The sequence below is a fragment of the Chrysemys picta genome, chromosome 3 (genome assembly GCF_011386835.1).
Source record: "Chrysemys picta bellii isolate R12L10 chromosome 3, ASM1138683v2, whole genome shotgun sequence".
Taxonomy (NCBI): Eukaryota; Metazoa; Chordata; order Testudines; family Emydidae; genus Chrysemys; species Chrysemys picta.
Genome location: NC_088793.1, coordinates 23,396,821 through 23,419,838, shown reverse-complemented (window position 1 = coordinate 23,419,838; position 23,018 = coordinate 23,396,821). Strand labels below are relative to the sequence as shown.

Here is a 23,018-nt window from a genome sequence, read left to right as displayed (position 1 = left end):
GCTATACAAAACCTCATATAAAAGCACCCCATTTTCCATGAATAAACAGAGAAAAAAACCCAGGGTGAACCAACAACACGAAAATAAACATACTCACAAAATGTCTAGTGACATTTTTAAAGAGTATATTTTGAATAAGGCAACAAGGAGTAAAAAGCCCATTATTTCAGCCTTTTCTGGGTCTTTTTGCAAGGACTATCTACATAACATTCTAACTGCAGTATATAAACCTGAAAAAAATTATGTCCACACGTTTTCCTCTCAGAAATGGAAGTATTCATATTTTGGTGTTTCTTTCATATGACGCCTGACCCCAAGGCCATGGGAGTCAGTAGTAAAACTCCCTTTGACTCCTATGGTGATCAATGTTGGCAGTAAAACTTGTGAAGAATAAAATAATCACACAATTTGATGAAAAACCTAAAATTTTGCAGTGCACAAAAATAAAAAAATCCCTAAATTTCTGGGTCACAAAATTAGCCCAGAACAATATTTTATTTTTTCCTGAAATTCATGGTCTATTTTTCTAAATAATACTGCTAGATACACGTATTGTTTATTATTTGTTTTTAACAAAACATTATTTATTTATTTAATTATTATTTTTTATAATTTAGTGGAGGAAACTATCTGACTTTTTTTTACAATGGGAGGAATTTTTCCTTCTTGATTTTATTCCCAGAATGTATTTACTTTCTTCTTTGGTTTGTTTGCAGTGCACATATTCATCTCCTTTTCTTTTTCTCCCAGAGATAACTATGAGGGTATTTTTGTGGTTAATTTCTATACTTTGAAATAATTGCATTTTTATTTCCAAGTTGTTCTTTAACAGGATCACAAATCTGACCTTTATCTGAAACCCTAGGTTTTGAGACTACTTACAAAATTTACTGTACATTACTGATTTGGTCTAACACAAAGTGAAGTCAATGTAAAGACTTCCATTGTTCCTAATGGATCGGGCTAATGGCCCAAGTAAAACTGGTTATAATGAATAACACAACAATGTAATAAAGAATTCATTTATTGGCTTTTGAAGCACATTAAAATAACCTGCTGTAGATTATTCAGTTTCATTTACAAGTACAAACTCAGACAGTATCTTCCCTAAGTTCCAGTATGTTGATTGCTGTCATCTTTTAAATACAGTGTGATACAAATTTGTGATTTTTGCTCTTCTACATGTCCATTCAGGTTCTTATGCGCTGCTGTACATTTTCAATAATCTGCTGAATATTCAGTTGCTCATCAGCAAGCTGCTCGTCAATAAATGTTTGCAATTCTATCCATGTCTTGGAATCTTGGTCCATGCCTTTCTGAATCAACATGCGTGTTATTTCCAATTTTTTTCTGAGTGCCTCCTCGTATAATTGGGGCATTGATTGCCAGTCAAATGGTGTAGGCACATCTATTCTAAGCTCTCCTTGACGAACAGCTATGTATGGACTTATGCTATCAGTTGTCATTTTCTCAAGATGATGGAGAAACTCTGTGATGTACTGGAGGAATGTAGAGTACTTTTCTATAGTCAGATCAATTAATTTTTGTGTCGCACTAATTAGCCTTTCATAGGCTTGGCTGAGTTGGTCATAGGCAACCTGTATTTTCACTTTGAGCAGTTTGTTATATTCAGCAGAACTCTTTCTGGCAGTTTCAGACCAAGATCGGATCTTTTCCTGAGCAGCAGAAGAGAGCTCAATGGCTTTCTGTTTTCCTTTTCCATCAGCATCAGTAACCAGATCATAATACCTCCGGCCATGGTTTTCCACAAATTCTTGTACTTGATCAGTCAGACGTGAAACCAAGTCAGCAGTATCTCCAATGTATTTGGCATGCCAGTCCACTAGAGCATCTATTAGATTATTTAACCAATCTAGCACCTTGACTTCTATTTCATAGTATTTGACTGACCACCCAACTAAACTTGGATCAAAATATTCCTCCCGCAGTGCTTTTACATATAGAAGAATCTGATGTAACTTCTCTGAAATCTCTTGAAATGTCTTCTGGCTAAAGTCTTTTAACTGAGAAAGGTGTATTTTAATATTCTCTGTCGAGGATCTCAATTTTTCTGCATAGTCTGAGTTGATGGCATCACTGTACATCTGTTGTGCTTGAACTTTAATCTCTTCAAAGTTTGTCGATTGTAAGTTTCTAATAATTTCTTCTACGTTTTGGAAAACTTGCTGCACTAATTGTTTCAGTTGCCTAAGCTTTTCTGCAAAGTCAGCCTCATGAAGAGTAGCAAATATCTGTCTGGCTTTGTTCTGCAAATGTTTTAGCATTTCTTTAATTTGATCAAGCACTTCACTGCCTTTGAGAATTCTGTCAGAAGCAGGAACTTTAACTTCCATCTCATTGACAAATGCATTCAAAACGTCGAAATACTCCTGCATTTTTGAAATGCATAGATCAGTAGCTTTTGCTGCCTCCTCTGTAGCCATTACATAGAGTTCTTCACCAGTGTACTTCTCAGCCAGTCCAGGGACCCGGAATTTTGTGATCTTCAGGAATTCGATGGTTGAGTCAATCAGATGCTTTACCCTCTTGTGGTATTCCCTTATTACATCCATTGTAGCATCAAAAATCTTTGCTCTTATTTGCTGGTAGTCAATCTGGCCTGCTTGATCTGATGCTTCTTGATATAACTGTTGAGCTTTGACTGTCATCTCTTGGTATTTCCCAGTGGCCTGGTTGGCAGCTGTGCGGAGGTGAAGATCCATTTCAGCTATTTTTGTTGTGGCTAATTGGTATGCTTTGTCAGCCTTGTTTTGCATGATGTTCTTCAGCTTTAGGGTGGCTGCACTGATTTCCATCCCTGTATGCTCGCGGTGGTACTTGTTAATACTGTTATAGAGTGCCTCCGTAATTGTAGGTACCTTTTCTTTTAGACCACTCAGCATGTCTGTAGCAGCAGCATCGTTCCAGTTAGTTTTGATCTGAATCAGGTCAGGTTTCTTGAATGATATCTCACTTTTTAATAGGTCAATTTCTTTCTGAGAGGAAGACTGAAAATCCAAAACGGGATAAGTGAAAAAACAGATTCTGATTCAAACAATTAAAATATTATTACATGCTACTTCTGTTCTAAAAACATGACCCTAAATTATAGAGGGATTTTAGATAGGCATTTTCTTATCTTGCATTCAATTTTAATATAAACTCAGTTTTGTCTATCATGTGTCTGCATATTTTTAATTGCTGTATTGGATTAAATTCTGTCCTTACACCTAAAAATAGTGGAATAAGAAAGTAAATCAGGGCAGAATTTGGTCTCATTATTTTTTATGACATCTTTCTGATTCCTTTGTATTACCTGTTAATTGTATCAAAGCAAGATGCAAGAATTACTTGGAAAGGTGTCAGTTCTGCTCATTCCCTAAGCTCCCGTCATACTATTGTTAAGATTCTATTTAATTATTTTACATGATGAATTGAAAGAGATCCACTATCTTAATACAAAAGCATTACAAGTATGCGATCCTCCAATGTTTTAAATCAACAAGACTACTAGCATAAATGTTACTCTAGTTTTGGTCTCCCCACTACAGAAAGGATTTGGACAAATTGAAGAGAGTCCAGCGGAGGGCAACGAAAATGATTAGGGGGCTGGGACACATGACTTATGAGGAGAGGCTAAGGGAACTGGGGTTATTTAGTCTGCAGAAGAGAAGAGTGAGGGGGGATTTGATAGCAGCCTTCAACTACCTGAAGGAGGGTTCCAAAGAGGATGGAGCTAGGCTGTTCTCAGTGGTGGCAGATGACAGAACAAGAAGTAAAGGTCTCAAGTTGCAGTGTGGGAGGTCTAGGTTGGATATTAGGAAACATTATTTCACTAGGAGGATGGTGAAGCACTGGAATGGGTTACCTGGGGAGGTGGTGGAATCTCCATCCTTAGAGGTTTTTAAGGCCCGTTTTGAGAAAGCCTTGGCTGGGATGATTTAGTTGGTGTTGGTCCTGCTTTGAGCAGGGGATTGGACTAGATGACCTCCTGAGGTCTCTTCCAACCCTAATATTCTATGATTCTATGATACTCAATATGATTGAGGGTTGTTAAATCAGACCCTAAGAAAGTAAATACATTTCTCTGATTTCAATTTTACACAAGTTAAATTGTGAATTTTATGTGATACCTAAATTAATGTATCGCAATCTTGGAATATTAAGTCTGTAATTGTGAAGTTATTGCAGTAGACTCTCAGGAATGGCATTTTTTGTTGCCAAACCCAATAAATGGCTTTTAGCTCTGTTCCTCACAATATACCTGAGGTGTGTTAATGATTCCACACAAGAACCTTGACAGGGACCTAGAACTTAGGCTCATTATCTCATTACCATCACTTCTAGGTTCCTGGTTCTAGTTTGGGCTATTGCTACAGTAATTACAAGTACAGTAGAACCTCAGTTTTTATGACCACTGATCTTACATATGACCAGTTATACAATCCATTTTCCCCAACAGAAGAAAAATCACATAACAAGAGATAACAAGGAGTCCGGTGGGGTTTTTCACCCATGAAAGCTTATGCCCAAATAAATCTCTTAGTCTTTAAGGTGCCAGAGGTGGGTTTTTTTACCCATGAAAGCTTATGCCCAAATAAATCTGTTAGGCTTTAAGGTGCCACCGGACTCCTGATTGTTTTTGTGGATACAGTCTCACATTGCTATCGCTCTGATACATAACAAGAGATGTCATGAAGAACAAATCAACATCCCTTCACATTCCCATGCCTTCAATGCATTGGAAATTGCTTTGCAGTGATTTGAAGGACAAAGAGAAAGTAGTGCAGTGCATCATAGAGCAAATTTTGCACCACACCTTCTGTAACTGCTCAATCCTCAATTAGTTCATAAAATAGGGCTTCTACTGTAATCTGATGGTTGTACCGTGGTTTATACGCAATTAGTTTGATGCCCTTTGTTCACTTCCTAATGGATGCATATTTTTGATCTCAAAGCTCTGCCAAGACTAAATAGGTAGGGAGCTTGAACTATTTTCTTACCTCTAAAAGTGTTTACAGAGATATTACTTCCAGACTGGGGTTAAGTCATATTGATGAGATTGGATGGCGTAAAGGAAGCTCACATTGCAGGGTTTATGGTATATTTTCTTTGGACAGAAGTCAGTTTTCAAAACTATCACTTTAGCCCCTTTAGTAAGCATTACAGTCACTTTAAAAGGTAAAAACCCAAGCCCCGTTTTTGCTTCATTTCAAGCCTTGCCTACCTGTTGAGTTTGGTAGTAAATTTTCCCCCGGAGAATATCTGTGTCCCTCTCAACACGAAAACCTAGGGTGCCCGCAGAAGGTGAAGATATCGATGAGGAGATCCTGTGGATATCTCCCCAATAACGCATCTGAACATCAGTAAAGGTTGGGCTGGTGATCTTGAGTGATGCAGTGTGGGCCAAGACACTGGTATAACCAAGAACAAACAGTGTTTAAGAAACAAATGAATGCTAAGCTACAGGGCCGCTCCTAAAGAAATACATATTGCAGTATGATTTCTTACAGTATCTCTGGTGATTAATAAAAGTATAAACAAAGCCAAAGCAAGCAAAAGAAAATGAAGAGTTTTACTATCAACATTTTATCTTGGGACTCTGACTAACACATATGCAAATTCAGGGTCATATCCTACACTGTTTTCTCAGGCAAAACTCCATACTGAGGTTGGTCAGGAGTTTTGCTTGAATTAGGACTACAAAATAGGCCCTTGATGTTGTTAGCTGATTCTTACAGCTTATAAAGTCAGATTTTTACAAACGAGCCTCCTTCTTTTTCCATCTGTGTACTGCAGGCACAAATAAGTGTAGGTAGAAATTTTGTGCCCACAGTTATTGTTGCTTGCAGTCACTGTTACTAAGCCCCTGATTGGCAGATGAAATCAAGTAGTTGGACATCCAAGTCACTGTAAATCTGAGCATAAATAATTGCGGGTGAAAATTAGGCTTCTAATGACTTGTGCTCACAGAAAGAGAGCCTCGGTGGAGGCTGTGTTGAAAATCAGGATCTTTGATTATATGAAAACCTTAGTTACATCTCACCAATTATGTGAAATGGCAGGCTCTTCAGAACAGTCATATTAGAAAAGAGTGCTTTCCAGCTTCCCAGTTATCTAATGGGAGTGGAGTGGTGAGGGGTAGCCCAGGGAGCAAAGGGAGCACATTTATTCTTTATAATTACCACGAAGCGCTTTGTAGGAGTTAGGTTTCTAATCCATAGTCTGTTTCTTATCATTTTGTCTATTATAAACCATGTCACCTGAGCAAATCTTTACCTAAATCCTTGCATAGTCACATCTTCCTTGTACTCCACACTCATGTCACGATGTGAAAAGCTGCTTGATGTCTTTGCCACAGACACATCAGCTTCAACTCTGTAGGTTAATAGAGCTGCAAAAGAGAGATTTTGCATTGTGTGAATTTCTGGAATCACTGCAGAAAACAGATCACATGGTATCCTGTATTTCAGCTGGATACATCACTGTGGTTCCACAGTCACACACCACTGTGTGGTAAGAAGTTAGATGCTCACAATGCAAAATACAAAAGGTCATGCATGTATCTGTTTTGTCCCAGACATTTTAAAATGCAAGACATGTACTGTAGCTAGAAAAGTAGGGAAAAATAGGGAAATAAAAATTGGGAATTTTACAATTCCTTCTTCATGTCTTTTATTGTAATTTGGATATAAAAGGCCCTTTTGCTTTGCTTTTTGCCCTTGATGTAGATTATAAATGGAGCTTTCTCTTCTACGGCATGTCATTTTAAATTTACTTCATGTTTTTACTATAACTTTGAAGTTTCGTAGTGCTCAGAGAAGTGGCTTTAAAAATGTTTTTGTGGCATTCTGAGTGTGTGTTTCAATAATTTTTAAAATCAGATGTGTTCAGTTTCCAAGCAAAAAGATGGATATTTTTTTAACTGACAGCCTTACAAACTGAGCCTGGGATCAGTCAAGCTGGATTCTGCATTACCACCAGTGACAGAGCCTAACTAATCCAGATCCCATTCAAATCAATGAAAAAATTGCTACAGAACAAATTATTCCCTTAGTTAACCTGTGCAACCCTCTGAGCTTTCGGTTGATTTGTACAGGTGTAAAAGATTGAGCCTTTAATTGATACTAAAAATAAATGGGTTGATGATGTGCAAGAAGGAATAGATACTAGCTCTCTTTCTTTTAGCTGTACTGGCTAAGCAGGGCTAACAGGAGTGAGAAGATATAAAGTTATTTTGTCACTAAAATGAACACAGAGAAGGAAAAGGGATCCTGTTTTACATTCCTCTTTCACAGTACAACTGCACTTCAAACACAAAATAATTGTTGGGAAAAAATAATGTTAACATTTTCAACCCAAATTTTGGAGTATGAAATTCCAAAGTTCATCTTACCTTCCAGGTCATATTCCAGGAACTGTAGTGTTGAACTGGAGGTAGAATCAATGGAATGTGTAAAAGAGTCCTTGTTGTTTTTTAGGTCTGTTTTCCAGGTGACATTATACAATGGTGAAGCAACTCTGAAAGATCCAGTCAAAGCACCGAATGCAGGGAAATAAATTCCAGCAGGCAAGGACATTTTGAGAGGTGGGATCTCTATTTTCTGCTCAGGAATTGTAATTGTTGGCAAGTCAAAGTCTGCAATCTTATTAGCCACATCACTCAGATCCACATACATATTACCAAGGGAAATGCTTTTTGGAAGAGTGAACTGAGATAGAGTTATTTGGTACTGAGGTACTGTCACCTCGAAGTATGGAATTTTATATTCTTCCAGTGTAATGTACTTGTTTCCTACATCTACTTTGGGGAATCTCATTCTTGGCAGAGAGGGTAAATTGACATCAAAAGGCATTATGCTTAGCTTGTGTGGAACTTTTATATTGCGCAAGTCAATGGTATACGATGGAACTTGCAGGGTTGTGAAAGGAACTCGAAATTCTGGAGTTGTGAGAACTGGATTTGGAGCTTCTAGATGCATCTCAGGAACAGTGATTGTGAAGCCATCAGCCAGTCTGTTCACATATATAGGGAAAAAGTAACCATCTTCACTTTTTGTATAAACTATGGATGCAGAAGTATTTACGTACTGCTTTGTGTCAGCACTGGTAGTGAGGTCCAGTTTCAAGATATCCCATAAACTCTTTTCATAAACTGGAAGCACAATGTTCCTGAGGAAACCGACCTGTCCTTCCAAAGACCCAGAAATGTCAAATTGTACCTTTGATTTTTCATTTGATAACTGCATATCATGACTGAGAGATAATGACTGAATTTGGCCTTCACCCTTCCAGCCAAGTTTTTGGTTTTCAGTGTTGATGTTCATTAAGACTTCCTGATTAACTGAAGCTATGTCCAGGAAGGAATTTGGTTGAGTAGCTTGTAACTGAAGAGATGCTGACATACTCCAAGGAACCAGTTCTAAGGTTACTCTGCAGCTCTGAGTTCCTTTAGTTCTCAGAAGAGGGGTACATTGTGCATAGTTTTCCCCATTGTGCTCCCAGACTGCATAAACACGATGTGTAGATGCTTCAACAGCAACTTTTTCTGTCATTTCCACATTCCAGATTCCATCTGCTTTAGAGTTAGCCTCCAGCTTGACTGAGGAGCGAGCTCCATTAGAGTTCAGGTAGGTATTTGCCTCATGGATTAGCATCCCAGAAAATGGATTTCGGGTGTATAACATTCCATCGATGTTTCCTTTTGTTGCTGTCTCTACAGAAATGTAAGATGTAAGACTTTCTAGAGTAAGTTTGTGATCAACTGCACCTTTAGCACTGGCACCATATCTAAGAGTATCAAAATCATAATTTAAATTAATTGCTGAGGAAACAGTAGGCTTGGACTTAGTGTTTCCTGTAAGCTCTTGCTTGAAATTCATTTTAAAAACTGGCATGTTGATCTTCGCATTTGTTGTCACTGAAGCTTCCATGTTCCTCTTTGTGAGGCTAACAGTGCTGTCATGCTTTCCTTCCACAAATTTATTATTACTCAGGGACAATGCTGTGGCCAGTTTCAAACCCCTTTTCCTCGTCAGGCTTGTTGTAGCATCTAAATTAAACTGTAGTGCATCAATGACAGAAGAAGATGAGGAACTGAAGCGAGCAACAACATCAGACTGGTTGAAAAGCCCAACATTTGTATTCAAGGTAATCACACTGGATTTAAATGAAAAGTCATAGGTAATGTTTCCCAAGGCAGGAATCAAGATATGGTTTGATGGGCTGTGCACTGTGAATTTAGGAAGCTTAAGTGTGCGCAGATCTTTGGGAACATGAAGGACCGGCATCTCCAGTGACGGTAGGACTAATGTGTAAGATGGTACTGAAAACCCAATAAGTGGGATGGTGAAGCCTGTTGTGCTTATTTCTTTGGGGATCACATAACCAAATGCTGGCAGCTCTGCTGTAAAGGGAGACACCTCAATGTTCATAATTGGAATGGTATATCCAGGAATCCTGAAAGTCCGTGGTAGTTTGTTGAATGAAGTTTCTACTTTATATTTGTCAAACTCTATCTTGGCTTTGTTATATGAAGTGGTGAGAAAATCTAATGCATTGTCCCTTCCTTTCTCAAAATATCTATTGAAGAAGATGATGTACTGATTAACTGCTTCATGCACTGCTTTTAAAGGAAGCGGGAGTGAGTGCATGTCTTTGTTCTTCTTATATTGGGCATTCAGATTTAAATCAAATGATTGCTTTGTAGTCTTCAATAAATCCTTCAGGCCTGTCTGTTCCCACAGTGAATACCCTTTCATCATCTGAGGAGTTTTGATTCCAACATAAGGAATGTGAAATTCAGGAATTGATAGAGGAATATTTAGGAAGTCCAGGTTGGCTTCACCGTTCATTCCCACATGAGCTTCAATTGTGTCTTCAGTGTTCCCAGCAGACATGCTGTGGGAATATTTGTACTGATTGAACCTGCCACTAGCTTGCCATTGGACTTGCTGAACAGAGGAACTAAGCACCAGACCATAGTTATTCAGAAATTCAATTTTGCCAGTCAGCTTCACTGGAAAACTAACTTTCACATTCCCATCATTGTTTGTTGATATGCTAACTTCAAAGGGCTGCACCAAAAAGGCAACATTATTATTTATGGTCCCAGCAACTCTCCCACTGAGCTTAGCCACATGATTTCCTTTTATTTCTACTTTCATTGTTGCAAGCTGCCCTGTGCCTTGTACACTTAAAGTGCTACGACCCACATGTTGCAACTCAACTTCAGACAGAAGCTGAAGTGTTGCATAATTTAGGAGACCACATTCATAATTCACATTCTGGTTGATTTTCAAGTATTTATCATTTATCCTGTTTTCAGCAGCAAATGCAATAATGGGCCCCTCCATCGTAAAAGTGACACGGGAGTCATGGGTGCCTTCATCAGAGAAATCAGGAGAAGCCCATTTCCAGTTTCCTTTACCACTGGAAGTAAATGATATGTGTCCTGCTTCTAACTCTGTTATCATGTCATTCATCAGATCAGCCTGGCTGGAGAGATCAGCTTGTGGGATGTTCAGTCTGTGAGAATATGTTGTCCTGCTCTGCATCAGAATTTTCCTCTGTAGCTTGACTAGTAAGTTGTTGTGTACTTCCATCAAATTCTTTGTAGTACGTAAGCTTGTAGTAGTTTCAGCTTTCCCCTGTACAGAAGTCCCCAAAAATATCACTTCACTGTTGTGATCAACTTTAAGGAGTGTATGGGTGACCTTCATGGTTTCTTTCAGGATCAGTTGCTGCATCTCAGGGGCTGAGAGGCGTGCATCAGCGTTCACAGTGAAAGCAAGGAAATCTAATCTGGATGTTGCTTGAGCTGAAACAGTGGCTACAAATTCTGGGCTGTTTACGGAAGCTGTAGTGTTCTGAATGCCAGCAAAAGTGGACAGTGTGAAGAATGGAGAAGCTATTCTGAAAGCACCAGACAGTTTGCCGAATGTAGGGACAGTGACTGTGTGTGGAATACGTGGCAGTTGGTACTCTGGTATCTGAATGTTAGGAATCTGGAACTCATTTAGATTTAGTTTAGGGATCAAGAATTCTGGTATTTGTGGCTCAGGTATATGAAATTCTGGGAAAGAAATGTCAGAAAAAAGCATATCTTTCATCTTTAGTTCTCTAAAATACATGTCAGGTATTGGCAAGTGAAATTCACTGGACATCATTTGGTCTATTGTTTTCACAATCTTCAGTTTGATTTCATTCAGGTCAATTGTATAGGAAGGAACCTTATAGGTATTTAGAATAGTAAATTCTGGGGTAGTAAACCTGACTGGAATTTGTATGTCTTTAAGTTTCTTTATGTGGATTTGATAAGAGGGGATATGCAGGTCAGTTAATGGAACTACGAAATCTGGTGTTTGAAATGTCGCTTCCCGGAGAGCTCGGAGACTGACTTCAAAGGCAGGTATGTTGACTATGCCGGTTCTGATTTCAGGAACATTGAAACCTGTTTCAACAAACACATTCACTTTTTCAGCCCAGTCTTTTACATCATACTGCTCAGCTAAAAGAGCAATCTTCTTAGAAGCAATGTTCCATTGGTCAGAAATATATGCGACAATGGTATTGTAGAACTGGCTTGCCTTCTGAAGATATCTCTGGCATTCTTTTGGAATGTCCATTTGATAAATCCTGTCTCGTAGATCTTCCAGGTTTTCATTTAGCTTGACTTTCAGATCAGCAAACGCTGTTGAATTTAGGAGGTCCTTGAACCAATCAATGACTGCTGTAAGCTTGGTGTCTCTTAATTGTTCCATGAATTTTGAAACTGCAGCATTGACATCCTTCATATACTGTTTTAATGCTTCTGCTTTCTGTGGGAGTTCTAGGGTTCTGATTTCATCATTGATTTTCTGGGTAATTTCCCGGATTTTGTTGTTTGTTTGATCTACAAACTGGTTATAGTCAAAATGCTTTAGCTGTTTTATAACCATGTCAAGGAACTTGTTGACTTCATCCATCAATTTTTGATAATCAAATGCTTGCACTTGCTTGACAGCATCATCAATAATACTAACTATTTTATCAAAGAATGATCTTATGTCAATTTTTTTCAGGGAAACGGTTAGCTTTTGGACAGTTTCTTTCACTTTATATTGGTCAGACAATTGTATCATCCTGTCCATTAGAAACTGAGCCTGCTTGTCAATCTCATACTTCATGATCATGTCATGCATTTTGCCTCGGAAAGCACTGATCTTCTCAGCAACTTCATAATCTTCCATCAAATTGAGGAGAATATCTTTAATTTGTTCAATAATTTCATTCATTTTTTGAACTGGTAATGAACTCCTGATTTTTTCTAGAAGCTTTTTAATGTCAACAGTCTGTACCTGTTGTTTCAAATTTTCTGCAATACGTTTGGCATCAATATTGTGAATCTGACTCTTGAGCTGTTCTAGTTTTCCTTGTACCTGAGCTATGATTTTGTACTCAGCATCCATATTTTGAATCCAGGCTTTGGCACTGCTTTCTATTTTGCTTGGGTCATACTGAGCAATAATGGACTGTAAGTCTTGAATAGTGTTAATCATCGTTGCACTGATTTTATACTGTTGATCCAGAACTTTCATTTTTTCAACTATTTGGTCAATCAGTTTTTCAATAACTGTTCTAATGTCATACTGATCATAATTATCTCTGATAAGTTGCTCAAGTTGTATCAGGTAAATCTGCAGCTGAAACAGTGCTTCCTGCAAATTGATTCTGGCATTTTCCAGTGCACTTTGGATGTCATCAGCTGTTATTCTATAGTCCTTTGTGAAAGCCACCAATTTCTCTTTCATGCCGTTAACCTTGCTTTTGAAATCTAATTTGTTCATGTAGTCATTTACCTGCCGTGGGAGCTTATCCAGAGTTGCCCTGTATTTCCTCATATATTGATCTATATTTATGCTTTTAAAGTACCTTTGTATAGACTGCAGACTGGATAGAATCACACCCCTGATTTGTTCAAAGTAAGCGGGCAGGGATTCTAGGAATGGCAGGTTGATAACGTGCTCGTCCTTGTTCTTATCATATTTCACAGAACCAGAGATGCTGAATTCTTGAGGCTGTTCCATGGCATCCCTCAGACCTAGAACATCAATTAAATTAATTGGCTCAGACTTTAATGGCACTTGAATTGGTGAGTCCATTATAGTGAGGTCTGCTAAAGCCTGTCCGCTAAGTTCCACACCAGTTTTTTCTGCATCATTGTAAGCACCAAGGTCCTGTGTGTATACATTATTGTTCACTTGACTCTTCAATTTCCAGGCACTTGACTGCTCTGATGGAGTGAAAAGCATATGGATTTTGTTATCAAGTAATGTAATGTATTTTTTTCCAGTAGTTAGGCTGTGGCTGGTAGATCCTTTGTAATCATGGGAGAAAGTGAAAGCTAGGGGCTCTGCTTTAAACAGGAATTTGCTGTACAGTTGTCCAGTATGTTCTCCCATAGCAAATAGTCTCCCATCACCAGTGGTGTGTACATCAGCACTGACAGTAAATGGGGCCATAGCAGAACGTACTACATTGGTGAAATGCAGGGATTTTGCATCATAGTTTGTATTGATAGTAATTGAGGAAGCCAGCCCTGCAACATCCAGGTTAATTTTGTGGATGAGTGCTGTGCCTTGAAGTTTTGCAGCTGTGTCTGTTTTAAAATTTGCAGCCAGATCAGCATAAGTGATGGCGTATGTATGCTTCACTTCATCTGTTCTGTAGGCTCCTCTCACATTACCCGTCAGCGTCAGCTTCAGTGGCTCCAGTCGTAACTGTGCTTTGTTGGTTACATCAGTTTCACTGTATTTTAAGTCATTGTTCAATTTAGCTGTGAGTGAATAGGGCTGCAGCTGTAGCTCAAAATAATGCTTGTGGGACTTGTCAGAGCTGATGGTATTGTCTAATTTTGAAGTAAATGTTAAGGATAAGCCAGGAATGTTCAGCTCATTCACATGCTCAAGATTCATTTCCTTGTATGATCCTATCAAGTTATTTGAAAACTTGAGTCCTTCTCTGTTAACTCTAAAGTTTAAGACATTTTTGCTGTCCACGCCCCGAATTGTGCTCTGATATACACTTCCTAGTGCTATTTCCATTAGGGCCATTCTTCCATCTACGCTGAATTGTGCATTGTGTTTACCATAGCGTCCCTTAGCAATAACTGCCAAGGTGCCTCCAGAAGCATCAATTCTAGCATTCATTTCTTTCTGCAACATTAGTGGATTAAACTGCAGGTTTGTGGTTGCGCTGCTGGCCAAACCGTCCTGGTTAATCCTTAATGTAGACTTATGTGCTGCTCGGTTTCGTTGACCATTCACAGCAACATCACAATTTAGTTCAAGACCCTGGGAATTAAGGGAACCTGAAAGGAGGGTGTAATACCGGCTTTCTTCATAAGTTACTTGGTATTCAGAGTGAACTGCAGCCATCTGCTTTGCCAAACGTAATTCAAACTTGTTGAGACCTGCGAGGTTTTGGTATCTTCCATTTGTTTCCGACTTCACATTCACCTGGCTCTTTTCATACTTCAGTGAAGCTGTGTTTGTTATGATACCACTCTGAATATTAGAGACTGAAGTGACTGACAGTACATCACCAGTTCGCTTGCCAGTTATCTGATTGGTAGCGTGAAGGTAAGATGAGTCAAACGTCAGATTGGATTTCCCAGTTAACTCATGGCTGTTTTTGTTATAGGTGCTTGAGAGAGTGTAAATTCCTTTAGCAAAGGCTGAAGCAACTCTCAACTCCCCTTCCATTTGTACTTTGTTGATATTCAAATTATTTTTTTGGCTGAAATCCGTATCTGTAGAAAAGGAGAGCTGAGTGCCCAGAGCGCTAGATGCCATAAGTGAAACGGTCTGTTTTACAGTGAGAGTAGGTTCATATTTGTTTGTCCTGATAAATTTAAAATTTGAATCTAGGAGTCTGTGATGTAGGGAACTTTCATATGTGCAATCAAATGCATTCTGATCATAAAATGCTTCTCCAGAACCTGGAATAGGAGATAGGGAAGGGGGAAGACAAAAGATGTAAAGGTATAATAAATATCTTACATTTCTAAGACAAAATAATATACTATGGATGATATCATTAAGCTTTCAGAATTGCATATTATTTTGTTCAAAAAGCAAACACTGTTTTGGTAAAGTAGATACTAAACATTTCTATAATACTGAATATTTGATATCTGGGGCTAAATTTTCAAAAAACAACCTTAAAATTAACTCTCATTGTGATGTTACATATCAATCTATAAGATGAAATAGGCCATGCCATTGTTTACACTTGAAATGAACAAACTACGTGCCAAACAAATCATCCAAATCACAGTGTTCTTGACACATCTCTTTCATTGTCTTCATTTTTATTGTGCTTCATGATGGGATTTTCAAAAAAAGTCTAAAGGTGTTAGGCAGCTAACTCCCATTGAAATTTAGATTTAGATGAAAGAAGAACAGGAGTACTTGTGGCACCTTAGAGACTAACAAATTTATTAGAGCATAAGCTTTCGTGGACTACAGCCCACTTCTTCGGATGCATATAGAATGGAACATATATTGAGGAGATATATATACACACATACAGAGAGCATAAACAGGTGGGAGTTGTCTTACCAACTCTGAGAGGCCAATTAATTAAGAGAAAAAAAACTTTTGAAGTGATAATCAAGCTAGCCCAGCTAGACACTTTAACCTGTCTGGTCATTCAGTGACAGACCTGCGGGTGGCTATATTACAACAGAAAAACTTCAAAAACAGACTCCAACGAGAGACTGCTGAGCTAGAATTGATATGCAAACTAGACACAATCAACTCCGGTTTGAATAAGGACTGGGAATGGCTGAGCCATTACAAACATTGAATCTATCTCCCCTTGTAAGTATTCTCACACTTCTTATCAAACTGTCTGTACTGGGCTAGCTTGATTATCACTTCAAAAGTTTTTTTTCTCTTAATTAATTGGCCTCTCAGAGTTGGTAAGACAACTCCCACCTGTTTATGCTCTCTGTATGTGTGTATATATATCTCCTCAATATATGTTCCATTCTATATGCATCCGAAGAAGTGGGCTGTAGTCCACGAAAGCTTATGCTCTAATAAATTTGTTAGTCTCTAAGGTGCCACAAGTACTCCTGTTCTTCTTTTTGCGGATACAGACTAACACGGCTGCTACTCTGAAACCTTAGATTTAGATGCTTAGCTGCCTTTGAAAATCTCAGTTTCATGACCTAATCCTTAGAGTAGCTAACTGTCTAGACCACCCATTGACCTCTCAATAGGAGTTTGAGTTAATTCAATAGGAATTTGTGGCATCTAGATCCTTTCAAGATCAGATCCTTAGGCTGTGATTTCCTCAGGGCAAGGTCTTTGTTTACATACGTATGTGTTTTTGTATATATATGTATAGGCACACATACACACACACTACGGTGCTGTATAAATAATTAACAATAATAATAGCAATACAACTGCACCTGCATATTTGCATGAAAAACTGTTTGTGCACATAAATCAGTGTTTGTGATCTAACTATCTGAATTGCATGCACAAATAATTTCAAATACTAATATAGCCCCTGATTCTGCAAGTACTTAAGATTCCTATTGATCTTAATGGGACTAGTCATATGCTTAAGTGTTTTCAGGATCAGGGCTTCAGAGGCTGGGTTGGGGCCCCTTGGAAAATTTGGATCTGAAATTTTTTATTCAACTATCTGGATTTATTTTTAGCACCTAATTAAATAAACTTCATATTACATATTTTAAAAAGAAGAAAAGATTTGAGTTTACACAACCATTTTTTTAAATAAACAGTTTGCAAACGAATCTGCTTTTCATGGTACATATAAAAATATAGACATTTTAAAAGTAGATGTAAAAGTGTAACACTATTAACAAAACTTCTTACCTTGCATACTATATGAAAGTAGGTCGAAAACAGAATCAGCTTTCATTAGATAACTAGTTCTCATACTGGAAACGTTGTTTGTGGTGTTAGCCACTGTATAAGATGCAGACCAGTTGTAATAATTGCTGTATACGTTTGTGGAGACCTCTAAAGTGCCCAGTAAAGGCACACGAAGTTGGTAGGACTCTGGAACAGTAAATAGTGGAAGTTGGTACTCCTGAGATGGCACATTTATTCCAATTGATTCCATTACCAACTGAGGCATTTTTACAGTCTTTGGCAGCCTTATATCATGCGATGATCTTCCGCCAAATGGCAATGGGATGTTAATTATAACATTGTCCGTGTTCCAAATATATTTGATCCGGCCATCACTGTAACACAAAAATTACCCACTGTTATCATTATGTAAAACTCTATGAAACACACAAAGTAATAGTTATTAGTAATAATGATAATGAGGCAATTCATAGATACATTAATTTTAAGGGAAGAAAGAACCATTATAATCACCTAGTCTGACCTCAGCACTCAACATACATTCACTAATTAAAACTCTATGCAAGTAGGTATGTAAATGTTGTTATCCCCATTTTACAGATAAGAAGACTGAGAGATTAAGTGGGCCAAGTCCACACAAAATGTCACTGGCAGGGACTAGATCTTTCCCCCCAAAATAAATTGACTAGATCATGCTGGTTGCGTCTCTAGTTATTTTTTCCAAGGAAGTTAAACACAAGACTCTTATTTTGCTCCTGATTTTCTATCTAATTAATACTTTGCATCTGCCATTTGAAAATCTTAATCTGCTTTATGAACATTAATGAACAGAAATGTTGGTATGAGAATGGGTATCAGAGACAGAGTGATGAAGATATAATATGCATTTTATAAATGAGGAAACTGAGGCACAGACAGAAAAAGTCTTTTGACCAAGGTCACATTCTAATAGAGTTATAAAAGGACTCCAGTTTCCTAACTCCTAGAATAATGCTCTAAGTGCTCTAAATGGTATCTCTTGATTTGAAGCCCTTCCTTTCTGATGTCATTGCCATACTTATGCAATATGCTATGTGGAATAGTAGAAAACAGGATCTGTTCATATTCTTGTGAATAAAAGTGATATGTTTGTAGAGTGTTACATGAAGGGCTTCATTATTAATTATTATTATTATTATTATTATTATTATTATATTCTAAGATAGCTGCTGGTTATTTGCATATCTCAACATGTAATTAATTTTAGAAGACATTATTTAGTCATCCAAAAATTCATACTGGAAAGTGTGTTTAGCATTATACACTACTCATTACTCATCTTTCAGTACTTGTTATTATTTTTCTTTAAAAGTTCCAGCCATTCAATCAGGTATCAGAAACAATACCACGTGACTGTGAAAAACTCTGACTGGCGGCTGTAAACAGGGAAGTTTGGTGGTGCTGGGGGATATTATTATGCACAGAGAAAAATGAGAAGAAATTGCACTGTACTTCATAAGAACTGTACTTTTGGCGAGTTCTTTTTGTTGTTGTTTGCCTGTATCTGTTTCTCTAAACTGGCTTTAGATTATACGATGTTTGGGACAGAGACAGTCTGCTATTTTATGTATGCTCCGTGGCTAGAGCAACTAGGGTTGGAATCTTTATGTGCTACCAGAATATTAATACTCATAATTTAATGATCCATTGCACAGCACAAATAATGAATACCAAATAGTTAAAGTGAACAGTTTCCAACACCCATAGGCTGAAATTATTTGCATAAACTGTTCTGTGAATACTAACAAATAATAAATTCATTTGCTGAAATCAAGACTGATTCATAAATAATTTGCAAACAGTAAAAAAGGGCTATATTCACAAGCATTATTTGTAATGAATTATTCTATCAGCTGTACTTGATTAAGTTTGTTTCTCTCTACATGCCAATAAGGACCACTCCAAAATTGGAGAAAATATTGACAAAGTCCGTTGGCACATATGACTGTCTACAAAACAGTTTTACTGAAGCAAAAGAATTGGAAATGTATTAGAACTTCTGGGGCATCACAAAATATGTTATGTTTCAGAGTAGCAGCCGTGTTAGTCTGTATCCGCAAAAAGAAGAACAGGAGGACTTGTGGCACCTTAGAGACTAACAAATTTATTAGAGCATAAGCTTTCGTGGACTACAGCCCACTTCTTCGGATGCATATAGAATGGAACATATATTGAGGAGATATATATACACACATACAGAGAGCATAAACAGGTGGGAGTTGTCTTACCACCTCTGAGAGGCCAATTAATTAAGAGAAAAAAAACTTTTGAAGTGATAATCAAGCTAGCCCAGTACAGACAGACAGTTAGATAACAAGTGTGAGAATACTTACAAGGGGAGATAGATTCAATGTTTGTAATGGCTCAACCATTCCCAGTCCTTATTCAAACCGGAGTTGATTGTGTCTAGTTTGCATATCAATTCTAATATATGGTCCTAAATGGCAGTCAGATACCACAGGGGTATCTAGGCAGAATGTGTGCTGTTGAATGGAAGTGAATGGCACCAAGGAACGATCTGAAAGTCATGGAACCCCAAATACAAAGGTGATTTTTAAGAAATGGCCAATAAACCAGAGGCACTGAATCTGAAATGGTTAACAAAAATGTAGTGTAGGGCAGCAGAATTACCCACTATTATAATGGGCATAATTGGTAAGACTGTAGGAGAAAGATCACTTGGTTCCCAACCCATATTCAGCCCACGTACAGACTGAAAGCAATGAAGATGCTTGTGCCTAATATGAGTTTCATGTTACCACAGTGAAAGAAAGCAGAAGGAAAAACAATTTGTTTTCTGCTAAGGGATATGGAGTGCATGATATATTTATATGTGATGGGCCAGATCGTCAGCTGGTGTAAATTGGCTTCGGTGGAGCTATGGCAAATGTCACTAGCTGAGGATTGGCCTGTACATATTAATTATGTATGCCATTTAGTAAACTTAATTATATATCCCTGCTCTTACCATTCTTTGTTATGGTCATTATGTGCTATTGTCTAAAATGAAGTCTAATCATATTTTAAATAAGAAATACATGAGAAAGTTTCCAGAGTCAGTTCCCTGTGGTGACTGTTCTCATTTCTCCGTTTACCTTTTCAGGAAGAGTTCCTCTGGAATGGTGATAAAAGGCAGCCCCATTGTTTGAATGTTCAGTTCCTGCAGTCCATTTAGCTTATCTTGTAAAGTTTGGGCATAAGGAACATCCTTGGATGCCTTCTGTAGCCAGGTACGGGTTGCCTGCAATGACACAGTGGATGTGTTTTCCAGAGTAGTAGGAAATAAGTGTTAGCTTTAAGCCAGTGGGACTACCCATGTGCTTAATGTGAAGCACAAGTTTGAGTGCTTTTCTGGAGAGGAGCAGATGGACCTGATAATGCAACTCTTACACACCCTAGTGATTACTTACACAAGTAGTCCCAGTAAAATGTATTGGACTGCTCCTCAGGGTTGCATGATCAAGCTGTAATATTTTTAGAGTAAGTATTCACACTTACCATGATGAATTGTGAGACAATGTGCCGCAATGTCATATCTGTATTAGCCACTTTCCGGTCCAGCAGCTCATTGGCATGCTTCTGTAAAGCCTTCGGGTAGTCTGCAAAGTCAACAGGGAAGTTGGCAGACATCTTTTTCACTGCTGTGCTGGTGCCTGAATTCCACTCTAGTTCAATCTTCTCATTATCTGAAAATCATGAGTTCAAGGGAGGGGGAGAAAAGGATAAAAATTAACAAAATCACGTTACTCTTGTATGGCTCATGGTGTATAGAGATGTACTAGATAACAGATGTAACAGGAGGTTACATGTATGGTTTTCAGTTTCACATATGGGTGAAGTTTCTACATCATGATAAATGCCCATACCATATCTGAAAACAACTCTCTCTGAAATCGAATTCCCATAAGCTGTTGCAGATGAGTCCATCTGAAGAGAAACCCTGTTCAGTGAATGATGAAGCAATGCTTCGGTTACGAATTCAGTCCGTAGGCGAGGGATAGAAATGACACCTCCCAGCATTGCGTCTTTCTTCCCATCATATCTGTGAAAGCAAACCAGTAGCAAACGTGAACATCACCTGTTTGACTATACTATGGCTGGCACTTTTTCAGGAACAATTATAGTAATTAAAACTGGAAAAAGGAATTCTAGGTCTTACAAGGAATGGGTTTATTTGACCCTTGAGCTGATGAGTGCTCTGAAATCCATTGATTTCCTTGGGACTTCACTGATGAAGGAAAATTATTATAATACTATTGTGGAGCTCTTTCTGTCCAGGTATATATGGGCCAAATACTAAAATCCTTACTCAGGATAAACTCCCATTCATATTAATAGTAGTTTTATCTAACAACTGAGTAAGCACACTAAAGCATTTGGCCCTCTATGGGCAATAGTCTGCTACTGAGTCTGATCGTCCTCTAGTTTAAGCATTGTACACTTTTGTAATTTGCTGACTTGAGTAGACTTAATCCTGATTTTACATTGGTGTAAATGAAAGGGAATCAAGGTACTTGAACGTTGTTAATGCCACTGGTGTTAAAGGCAGCCCTGCATGAGGAACATCCCTGGGGCAGCATCAAGATAAGAGAATTCTGTTGAAGAATGAAGGGTATTAAAGAGTATGAACAATTCACTTCACTGTGGGTCTGTGAGGCAGATAATTTTTGGATCAAGGGAAAACCGACATTAATTATAAACTCTTCCATAGATGCTACAGGAAATATTCTTATCATGAAGAGCGGGGATTCTTATAGATAGCTCTCTGATGTTTTTATTCGTATTATTTATGGAGTGCCAATGGCACATTTGACACTCTACCAGAAGATATGGGAATTACCTCAAAGAATTTGTAACCGAAATTATATATGCCATATATAGTGTGAAGAATCTATTATGAAGCTGGATTGTACTTATTTTCTTTGTATTTATCTGTGGTGGCTTATAACTGAATGGCTTTATGGTAGAAGTGTGTTTTAAACAGAGATTTGAGTGAAGAGAGAGAGAGAGAGAGAGAGAGAGAGAAGTCACATGGTGCACGTAGATGATGGACAATCTCTGGGTATCTAGAACAGGGGTCGGCAACCTTCAGCACGCGGCCCATCAGGGTAATCCGCTGGTGGGCTGCGAGACATGCTGTTTATGTTGACTGTCTGCAGAAAAAGCCCCCCACAGCTCCCAGTGGCTGCAGTTTGCCATTCCCGGCCAATGGGAGCTGCGGGAAGTGGTGGCCAGCATGTTCCTGTGGCCTGCGCCACTTCCCTCAGCTCCCATTGGCCGGGAACGGCGAACCGAATCCACTAGGAGCTGCGGGGGGCCGTGCCTGTGGATGGTCAATGTAAACAAAATGTCTCGCAGCCCACCAGCAGATTACTCTGATGGACCGTGTGCTGAAGGTTGTGGACCCCTGATCTAGAAGAACATACTCGTGAAAACCCTACTGTTAATAAAACATTCAGTTACCTAGTTTCAGAATATTCGGAAAGTCTAACAGGATGTCAGGATTACCTTATGCGACCAGTAAGAGTAACTTCGGGAATCTTCTTGTTATTGATGTCTAAGATAAAGGTATATGCCCTCCTTTCCAGAGTGGATTCATCATTGACTCTGAAGTTGGTACCAAAGTCAATATCGAAATTTGGAATTTGGACATCACTGGTCAAAATCTTCTTGTCTCTGTTGTATCTGAAGGTCAGCGTGGCCTCACTTTGTCTTGCACCTGAAAAATGCAACATTAATTATGTCTTTTTAGGCTTTTATAGAAGGAAGGATGAAAAAAATGAGCATCTGAAAATAGCATTACCCCAAATATCTAAAGCAGACAGTGAAGAGAACAATTTGAGTACACAAGTTGAAATTTGCTCTCCTTATTCTTTCAGATTTCTAGGGGTTCCATTCAACCTACTGGAGATGCTATATTGTCTCTAATTACCTCTCTGCTTGCTTTCTCTCTTTATCTATCACTGATCTTCTTCAGTTTGTCTCTCCATACAATTTGATGTTGGTTCAACTCTTTTTTTCTGTAACAGATTTTCAGTATTTCTGTGCATTATTGACTAACCATTTATTTTCATATTTCACCTA

General features: G+C 38.2%; 1 protein-coding gene across 1 annotated transcript in view; it reads right to left on the bottom strand.

The window, feature by feature from the left end:
* Window positions 1-1,008: 1,008 nt before the first annotated feature.
* APOB (apolipoprotein B) overlaps window positions 1,009-23,018 on the bottom strand; it is a 46,170-nt gene continuing 24,160 nt past the window's right edge. The window contains exons 21-29 of the mRNA XM_005297326.4: window positions 22,443-22,653; window positions 20,801-20,976; window positions 20,433-20,620; window positions 20,030-20,175; window positions 16,896-17,269; window positions 7,397-14,980; window positions 6,280-6,394; window positions 5,228-5,414; window positions 1,009-3,008 (exon numbers count right to left, since the gene is read on the bottom strand). Coding sequence (XP_005297383.2) covers window positions 1,191-3,008; window positions 5,228-5,414; window positions 6,280-6,394; window positions 7,397-14,980; window positions 16,896-17,269; window positions 20,030-20,175; window positions 20,433-20,620; window positions 20,801-20,976; window positions 22,443-22,653 — 10,799 coding nt within the window. The 3' untranslated portion in view covers window positions 1,009-1,190. The remainder of the gene's footprint in view (window positions 3,009-5,227; window positions 5,415-6,279; window positions 6,395-7,396; window positions 14,981-16,895; window positions 17,270-20,029; window positions 20,176-20,432; window positions 20,621-20,800; window positions 20,977-22,442; window positions 22,654-23,018) is intronic.